The following is a 9,705-nucleotide window of genomic DNA, read 5'->3' on the forward strand; positions in this document are numbered from 1 at the left end:
TATCTGTCAGATATAGTAAGGTAGTATTGTCATATCTAATTAAACTCAAACTTATCTACTATAGTTGTGTTCTAGATTTAGCATAAATATTTATATTTTTTAAATTTAATCTTAAGAGGAATAGTATATACATATGTAGTTATATTAAATGGTTTAAGTATGTGTTCATGGTATATAAGATTATATCTTAATCTAATTTATACATATGATAAGATTTATTTATATCTATAAGCGTGTAAGCGTTAGTGTGATACGCGTGTGTGAGTGTGCGCGCGTCCGAGGTCGAGCAGCCCCTGAGCCCGCACGGCCGCGCTGCAAAAAGCGGGGCCGAGGACGCGCGCTCTCCTGCACGACACCACCACCAGGCCAGCAGCGACCAGATCACCAGCTAGCCAGGCGCACAAAAGCGCCGCGCCCCCGTGGCCTCTCCTCTCCTCTCCCCCTTCCCCGGTTCACACTGTTCACACTGCCTGTCCCACCCCCGCCTACAAAAGGCAACGATCGCCTTCCCCTGCGGCGGCACGGATCGTCTCCTGGCGCTGCTGCAGCACCGCGAGGGGTTTGGAGGCAGCAGGACAGGAGGGCGCGAGAAATGGACTGCTTGGGCTGCTTCAAGGGGAGGTCGAGGAACGGGGGGTCATCGGGAAGGCGGGGGCCGTCTGCGCCGGCGTCGGGCCCGGCGACCACGGCGGCATCGGGCCCGGCGACCACGGCGGCATCGCTGTCGGCGGTGAGCACGAGCCGATCGGACGAATCAGGGGCGGTGCGGCCGGTGAGCAAGTCGGCGGGGTCGACCGGTTCGTCGCAGTCGCAGCGGAGCATCTCGTCGCTGTACGAGGAGCGGGGCCACGGCCAGCTGCGGGCGTTCGACTACGAGGAGCTCCATGGTGCCACCGGCGAGTTCAGCCGCGCGCAGAAGCTCGGCGAGGGCGGATTCGGGAGCGTCTACAAGGGCTTCGTGAGCCCGCTCGACGGCAAGGGGGACCGCATCGCCGTCGCCGTCAAGAGGCTCAACCAGCGCGGCCTGCAGGTTCGTACGTGCTCTTGCTTCATCCCTGACTTCTCTTGTCGCCATCTAGCATTTACCATGGCCTCTTTCCGAGGGCATGTACATGCCATCTGGTGACTGAATTCTCCATTCTGTTCTGTTCCCGTGATAATTTTCTGCGCAAGACATAAAAAATTAGGAACGGAGATTACATTTACGGCGTAGTTAAAGCTAGCTTTTATCTCCACTATTCACCGTTTTGTCAGAAAAGAGGAGGGATGACAAATGATTCACGTAAATTAGAATGGGAGGAGATTTCTAAGCATGCTGACAAAAATGTGGGCAGAAAGCACCTGCTTAAAGCTTTCAGGGAACTCGGCAGGCATGATTATTTTTGTTTCAGAGTTTTTTTTTTGTGCAAGAGTAGTTTGTAGTTTTTCCAAATTCGGCGAAAAATCATCCATAAAAACTTCTGGGCCACTGAATGGAATGGAGGAGATGATTGCAGAGAGTAAGATTCATGTTTTGGTGATCTGGTATTTGTTGGTACTTGTATACATTTTTAGTATGCTTGGACTTCTCTAGATGTAGACAATTTTGACAGGAATGAAAAAAGTGAAATGAAGAACTTTCAAGGATCTGATATGGTCATATTGACTATTACAGTCTGGGTTGCTTTTGCAATTGGACCATGGGTATGCGTTAAGACGAACTTATGAAACAACATGTGGGTGAAAGCATATGTATAGTTTATGGCCCCCATCAGTGAGAATTACTAAATTTTATAAGAACTCCAGTCCACTTCAGCTGCCAGCTGTAATTGTCGATTTGCAAATAATTATGATGAGTAGCGGGTAGAAGATCATACATGGTTGTAATATTTACAGTATGGGACCAATGAGAATACCCCATAGCTTTTTATTCAGAAAACAAGCTAAATGGAGGGGAAATACAGAATAACTATTTGATCAACTGTAATCCTCCAACTATAGACAAAAAAATTGCTTTGACAAATCTGGATGCTGAATATTCACGGTCATACAAAACAGCTGGCAATAAGCATATAAACCATGGATGTCATTTTAGATGATTCAGAGGAGAAATATGATGTCCAGAAAATGATGTCAACCAACCTTCTAGTCTTGTTCAAAATTGCATTATTGAGGGTCTGTTTGGCACAACTCTAGCTCCAAGATCCATATTAGATCTGAAGTTTGTATGATAAAATAAAGTTGTTAAACTTTTATTTTTAGTTCAAAATAAAAATCAAATGACTCAACTAAATACCCTCAATCCACTCACAGCTCCAGATCTAAGATTTCTTAGAGCTAGGTTTGCCAAAGGGGGCTGAATTTGCCCAATCAAAGGGGACAAACTGATAGAATGAAGCTCTTTTGTGGGCAGCGTATACGTTCATGTTGCTAATCTTAATTGACTAGTATTTACTAGAAGATCAAATCTTGGTAGATCAACCTGCAGAAGAAAAGTCAGCTAGAAGCTAAAATTCTGATTTACAGTACCTCTATCCATTGTTAACCTATGCAAATGACGAGTTCCTGATTTCTGTGTCCTACTGTCTACTTTCATTTCCAAGTCAATTAGAAAATGTCTGTAGGCTACTGTTTCCTTATTTCATCATGAAATGAGTAATTGATAACCTATTTCTCTGTACATCAGTCTGAAATTTCTAATAATTTGCAATCTGTTTAAATTTTGTTGTATCAGGGACATAAGCAGTGGTTGGCCGAAGTACAGTTTCTTGGTGTACTAGAGCACCCAAATCTTGTTAAGCTACTTGGATACTGTGCTGTTGACACTGAAAGAGGGGCACAAAGATTGTTGGTCTACGAGTATATGCCAAACAAGAGCTTGGAAGATCACTTGTTCAGCCGAGTTAATCCTCCTCTATCGTGGAATAGAAGGCTTCAGATTATCTTGGGTGCTGCAGAAGGATTGGCTTACCTGCATGAAGGGGTAGAAGTTCAGGTATCCTTCAAACCTGCACCATTGCTTACGTGCTCTCAAGCTCCTCCCTAAGAATAGCCTATCTTCCATGATTTTTCAAATGGAAAAGCATCCTAGCTAGCAAAAGTCATCGTGGCTACTTGCCTGAAAGATTCCAGGCAGCCAACTTCTTTGACATTTTCTGAAATCACAGTTCAGTGTTCAAGGCTACTACATGCAGCCAACGTATACAATTTCTCTTCTTGCTGTGCTGTTGAATCAAACACTGCAGCCTAGTCAAGCATCAAATACTTAGGAAAGAATTCTACAAAAAAACAATGCAGCCTACTCAAACATCAAATACTTTAGAGAGACAGTTCTATTGTCAGGCTGTCACTGCGGTACTTCTGTTCCTTGTTCAGTGGCAAATCTTTGATTTTGAAAAAAAAAAATCCTTATCTGAATTCCTCAATTTTGCTAGGTAATCTACCGGGACTTCAAGGCTTCGAACATTCTACTGGACAAGGACTTCAGAGCAAAGCTATCAGACTTCGGGCTCGCGAGGGAGGGACCAACTGGAGAAAACACTCACGTGTCGACTGCGGTACGTCTCCCTCAATATTTTCTGGAGCAACATACTCCGGTCTCTGCAGACTGCAGCTGCATTGTCTCATGCTCATCCATCAATTCAATCGGTTACTAAAGGCAACGACTAGTCGACTACTAGTACTACTATATTAGTTGGAGGATGGCCAATAACTGTCGCTGACCCTAGTAGGCAGGCAATGTAATGCACTTGCGCGATCCATGCGTGTGCCTGACGAACTTACGCTTCCATTGTCAATGGCCCCTTCACTTTCTTTCCTGTGCGTACGTTCAAGTGAATGGCATTGGCATTTAACTCTGAAACCAATTGCGCACTAGACGTCGTTAGCATGACGCCGACCTGAAGATAACAATTCCTTGAAAGATTGTTTGGTTTTGATGGCTCTGGCGCGTGATGTGGTGGTGTCACAGGTCGTCGGGACGCACGGGTACGCGGCGCCGGAATACATGGCGACGGGGCACCTGTCGGCGAAAAGCGACGTGTGGAGCTTCGGCGTGGTGCTGTACGAGATCCTGACGGGGCGGCGGTCGCTGGACCGGAACCGGCCGCTGGCGGAGCAGAAGCTGCTGGAGTGGGTGGCCCAGTTCCCGCCTCAGAGCCGCAACTTCCGGATGATCATGGACCCCAAGCTCCGCGGCGAGTACTCGGCGAAGGCCGCCCGGGAGATCGCCAAGCTGGCCGAGAGCTGCCACCTCAAGAACGCCAAGGAGCGGCCCACCATGAGCGAGGTGGTCGAGGTGCTCAGGCGGGCCGTGCAGGCGCAGGCTGAGCCGGCCGACGGTGACAACAGGAACGGCAAGGGGAAGAGGGCCGACGCGGCCGGGACGTCCAGGAGGTGACTGCTACGGTGCCGTCGTCGGCTGAGTTAATTGGTCACGGAGAAGAGATCGATATGGTGTTGTCAGTCGTGACAGCACGCCAAGAGTTTTTTTTGTGTGTGTAGGGGCTTGCGTATTTTTTTCCCGCACATTAACTTAGACGACGTGTGTGTATAGAGACTAGTTTGCGGATTTTTTTTTTCTGAAAGCGAGCACTTAAAAAGTAATTGTGCACTGAAGCTGTTCGTTTATGTTGCAACGCACTTGCACCCACAAAACCTAATTTCAATTGATCATTGGAAATCAGTCATACACAAAGTTAACTTTTTAATAATGAAGGATAACTTTCTATTTCTGCACCAACAACAAGATGTTTATGATGTGCATTCTTTAAAAAAAAAAAATAGACACTCAAAGTTACTTTAGACTCAAACTTGAGTGATCTAAGTATACATTTACATCCTCCATTAACTGAGTTAGTCTCGGTTCCTGGCAAGCAAAACATTTTATTCCAATTGCACAACACCACCCTTTCATCTTTACATCGTTCGCACGATTCTCTCTTCTCTTTGCAGCCATGTTCGCTTCAGCTCGCGCGCTCCCCTGCCCTTCACCTCGGCAACGCTCCTGCCGTCGGACTGGCTCACTAGCCCGACGATGTCGAGTCGTAGCTACCTAGCTGGCACCGCGCCCACTGCCCTGGCTCCACTGCCGCCGCCGTCGTTTCGCTGCACCGCCACGTCGTTAGTCCGGTCGCTGCATCGGTCATCCCTCTGAGCTCGAGGGACCTCTAGAACCCTGGAACTTAAACCCTCTCTCGAACCCTGACATGGCAGCGCGCCGGAGAAGACGACGACGACGTCGAGTGTAAGAATGTTGTTTTCAGTCTATTAAAGCGTAGGAAAACTGAACAAAATATTTCACAAAAGGGTACTGATGGATATTGACAGGATGGATCACTCGAGTTGGTTGATTTGTTCTGCAACTCAAAATATCCAATTTCTGATCGTGCCCTCCAACTTGTAACGTCGAGACCTGTGCTTCATCATCCGGGGCCCCTTGCCGAACCCGGTGGGCTCCGGCGTCAACCCAGTGAGCACGGCGAACTTCTCGTTTTGCCTCAAGATTTCACCCTCCGTGTTCGGTACTTTGTACTCCGTCTCGACGAACTTGGAGACGCAGAACCTGCTGGATCCCAGGTGCACCAGCTGCGAGTTCTGCGGGATCCAGTCCCCCGGCGCGAGGAGATCCTCTCAGACGTTCTGTATCGCCGTCTCAGCCAGCGCAGGGGAGGCGGCGAGGTCCGACGAGCAGAGCAGGCTGCACTGCGACGAGAAGCCGAGCCACAGGCCGTACTCAGTGAAGTAGTCGGCGCAGCCGCGGAACGGCAGCTCCCAGTCGCCCGCCTTGATCCACAAGCTGCTCGCCGTGTCGAAGGAGTAGGTCCCGACGCCTGGCGTGGATATCCAGAAGTATGCTGGAGCCAGCGATGACCGTGCATGTGCCGATGTGAATGGGGTGGTAGCCAGGCGCGAGCAAACGTAAGGTCGTAGGTGAGGGCCTCGAAGCCGCTGCCGCGGCTGCGGTGGTCTGGTACTAGTTGCCTCTCGTCCATGACGTAGAGCGCGTCGCCGGCGGCCACGGAGATGGTTCTCCACTCCTTCGGCTCGTTGGGGGCGGTCCAGGCCGCGGATGGACCAGTCCTCGAGGTCATACAGGAAGATGCACCGCCTGTCGGGTCCGTGCCGGCGATGAGGCACTTCTTCTCCCCGCGACTGAACGGCGTGGAAAGCTCAAGGTTCCCATCGGTGCTCCACTTGCGGCGTGTAGGGGTGAAGGCGACGTCAGGGAGAGGCAGCGGGAGTTTCCAGTATTGTCGTCTCTTCTGTAGTTCAAGCACGCGTCGTCATCTTCTTCAGGTTCCTCGGATTACGAGACTCGAGGCGGTCCACCAGTAACACGTCCTGCTGCCACTTGCTCATCCTATATCAATGGCAATTAAATGGTCTGCAGTTTGCAGACCGCGGATTATAAAAAATTAGATTCAATAAAGTTCTTAGATTGTTGATTTAAAAAATTTAATAGATAGTTCAGTAAATAGATTTTTATAATCTATAAAAAGCTTACAAAATCAATAAATTGTAAAAAGTTATAGAAAAAATTGTATGTATGTTTCATCTTCGAATTGTAAAAATGAAAAACCATAGTCAAAGCCGAAACAAACAATCGCTAGATAATGTCTTTTCTTCTTGGTTCTCAATGTCAGGTTGAGATCGGGAGGCGACGGTGCCAGGATTTGGAAGAGGTTGTGCGGGGCTATAGGTAACTAGATGGATTGGTGTGTCTGCGTCGTGCTCATTTGTTTGTTCACAGAGTATAAAAAAAGATTAAAAAATTAGATTCACTAATTTTAGACATCTCAATATTTATTTATGAATTTATCAATATTTAAAATATTCATTTAACTATAGGGAAACACATGTACTTTCATGCATGCACATAATTTTAATATGTATACGACAGTAATACAAATCAAACAAAATTTGTTTCATATTTTTTGAGTTTTAGATTTTTTTTTTGCATTTTAGATTATTTCAGCGATTTATCAATATAACTATTATTCATTTTGATATTTTTTCTGAAATTTCCTGAAAATAAAAAATATTATATGTGTAAATGTGTATACGTATATGTATATATACATATATACATGCAGTATATGTATATGTATATATACATATACATATATGCAATAGTATATTTATAAGTATAATATGCGGGATCCATGCTACAGTTAATCTCTGGTTCCTGTCCTTTAATATATTCATATATGTATGTATGTATATATATATATGTATGTATATATATATGTGTATGTATGTATATATATATGTGTACGTATGTATATGTATGTGTGTATGTATGTATATGTATGTGTGTATGTATGTATATGTATATATATATATATATGTATATGTATATATATATGTATGTATATATATATATATATATATATATATATGTATGTATATACATATATATATATATACATACATATATATATATATACATACATATATATATATATATACATACATATACATATATATACATACATATACATATATATACATATATATACATATGTATATACATATGTATATACATATATATATATATACATATGTATATATATATATATACATATATATATATATATATATATATATATATACATATATATATATAACCGCACATTCATACATATAATACACGGGACCCACAGCTACTGTACCTACAGATCTTGACCCACTGTTAGCCTCCGATTCTTGGCCTTTAATATATGTGATAGACTACTGGCAAATGCGAGTCGTGGGCCGATAATCTTATAGGCCGTCAAGCTCAGTATTGCAAAACTGAAAAGAGGCCGCAACAAAACCTGCTGGAGCTGGTCGCTGGGGTGCGGCGGCCTCCGCGGAGCTCGCCGGCGTCTTCCTCTTTGGAGGCAAGGTGCATCTGTATGACGCATGCATTTTTTCATTCAGAGTTTCCTTTTGATATCTCTAGCGTGTTGATCCGATGATGTTCAGGTTGTCTGGACGAACGGGTACGCGGCGCCGGACCATGAGACGGGGGCACCAAGAGGGACGTGTTGATGGCTTAACAATTAAACATGATATTTATATCGTTTATGATGTATGATTATACTTATAACATGATTAAAGAATTAAGACGTGACAGTAGGTTTTATGGATACAATACATGAAGAAGACACCGAAGCTAAACTAAAGAAAGTTTGAATTGGATAAGTTTAGGACAAATTACACTCATTGGATGGTCCGGTGATTAGAAAGAAGAACACATCAGATGATCCGATGTTCAAAAGTTATACACGCGTTCAAAAGTTATACACGCTATAGTATTTGACTCAGAGAAGAAAATAAAATACCTCACTGGATGATCCAGTGTTCAAATGTTATGCACGCAAGAGCATTCTTCTAGCGGAGGTTGCAACTATTGAAGACTGAAGATCAACACATCGGATGGTCAGGCGCTCGGAGTTGCATACACTGGAGGCTTTTACCGGAGCATTCTTCTAGAGGAGTTTGCAACTATTGAAGATTGAAGATTAACGCACGGATGGTCCGATACTCGAAGTTGCGAACACCAGAGGCTTCTTTGGACAGTTTTATCGGAGATGTTGAAATAGCTTGTCTGGTATGATTGTACACACTAGATGGTCCGATAATCAGAGAGGTTATACACATCAGACAATTGAACAATAAGAAGCGGCTTGATCAGACTCAAGTCTACACAGCAAATGGTCCGATGATGGAGTTAAAGTTTATACCGAAATATCAGGTGTTCACAAATGGAACTGAGTGGAGTTTCAACGGCTAGTTTTCACTATTGTACACACCGGATGATCCTGTATTTGTACTATTGTTGACACCGAATAATCCGGTGTTCACAGTTTGTTTGAGTCGTTAGAGCAACAACTAGTTCACGAGGTTGAGACTATAAATACCCTCACTCGGCTATTTGAATGTGCGACAGTATACTAGAGTCCAGGAAAGCTCTTAGACACTTGAGAAGATATTCAAGTCATCAAAATTCTAAAAGTGATCATCTAATACAATTAAGTATATGATTAGTAGGTGATTAATGCTAATAGGTCTAGAGAGAGTTGTTGTTAGGTGTTACTGCCTAGAGAGTGAATCAAGAAGTGATCCTACACTGTATCAAGTGGTATGTCGGTATCTTAGAATCTTGGTGACTCGCTGGCACCTTAGGTCTTAGTGGTTCAAGTTTGTTGACCATCTGACTTGGTGTGGAGTGACGGTAAGACTTTTGTACTGGAATACGGAGACACTTGTCTTGAATCAAACTCTGAAATGAAGATGACAGCAAGTGATCGAAAGAGAGACTTGATGTGAGTGTAACCTTTGTTGCTTGGTTGGCTCAAGAACTGTGACCGGAAAAGACGTAGCCATCAGAGTATATCCTTAGTGAAGCTCAACCATGGATTAGAGATGACGTTTATGCTATTAATACCACATGATAAAAATTACTTATGCCGAATTTGTACTCTCTATTTTATTTATGTTTCTATATTTAGATATTTACCATCTATCTTAGCATCATTATCTTTCTAAGTTGTTTGTTAGAATTGATTATATGTTACAAATCTTTTTAACGGTAGAATAGACATACAAGGTAAAATTAAGAATTGATTATATGTTATAAATTTATTTTGTGAAATTTTTAGAATCATTTAATTATTAACGTCTAAATTCATCTTCTCTTGTGACCTATCCTTACAACCGTCATCCAATAATCGTGTTTCT

The 9,705-nt window shown here is 43.7% G+C and overlaps 2 protein-coding genes across 2 annotated transcripts; one reads left to right on the forward strand and one right to left on the reverse strand.

Annotated features, from left to right (window-relative positions):
- Positions 1-277: 277 nt before the first annotated feature.
- On the forward strand, positions 278-4,612 carry LOC133896835 (probable serine/threonine-protein kinase PBL19). The gene is made up of 4 exons (XM_062337485.1): positions 278-1,030; positions 2,714-2,974; positions 3,414-3,536; positions 3,950-4,612. Exons 1-4 carry the CDS (start codon positions 593-595, stop codon positions 4,376-4,378), a joined length of 1,251 nt encoding a protein of 416 aa, XP_062193469.1. The 5' UTR covers positions 278-592; the 3' UTR covers positions 4,379-4,612.
- A 212-nt stretch (positions 4,613-4,824) lies between these two features.
- LOC133897047 (uncharacterized) lies at positions 4,825-6,339 on the reverse strand. Its single transcript, XM_062337633.1, has 2 exons — positions 6,310-6,339; positions 4,825-6,132 (listed from the first exon to the last, which is right to left on the reverse strand). The coding sequence occupies exons 1-2, from the start codon at positions 6,337-6,339 to the stop codon at positions 5,611-5,613; spliced, it is 552 nt and encodes a 183-aa protein (XP_062193617.1). The 3' UTR covers positions 4,825-5,610.
- Positions 6,340-9,705: the final 3,366 nt, after the last annotated feature.

Source organism: Phragmites australis, chromosome 17 (genome assembly GCF_958298935.1).
Source record: "Phragmites australis chromosome 17, lpPhrAust1.1, whole genome shotgun sequence".
NCBI classification, from domain to species: domain Eukaryota; kingdom Viridiplantae; phylum Streptophyta; class Magnoliopsida; order Poales; family Poaceae; genus Phragmites; species Phragmites australis.

Bases quoted from the DNA above. Each gene is read 5' to 3' on its own strand.
- LOC133896835 (XM_062337485.1), top strand. From the start codon at position 593: ATGGACTGCTTGGGCTGCTTCAAGGGGAGGTCGAGGAACGGGGGGTCA. The intron at 1,031-2,713 runs GTTCGTACGTGC...TTGTTGTATCAG, and splicing joins TCAACCAGCGCGGCCTGCAG to GGACATAAGCAGTGGTTGGC. The intron at 2,975-3,413 runs GTATCCTTCAAA...CAATTTTGCTAG, and splicing joins ATGAAGGGGTAGAAGTTCAG to GTAATCTACCGGGACTTCAA.
- LOC133897047 (XM_062337633.1), bottom strand. From the start codon at position 6,339: ATGAGCAAGTGGCAGCAGGACGTGTTACTG. The intron at 6,133-6,309 runs GTGGACCGCCTC...CACGCCGTTCAG, and splicing joins GGCAGCAGGACGTGTTACTG to TCGCGGGGAGAAGAAGTGCC.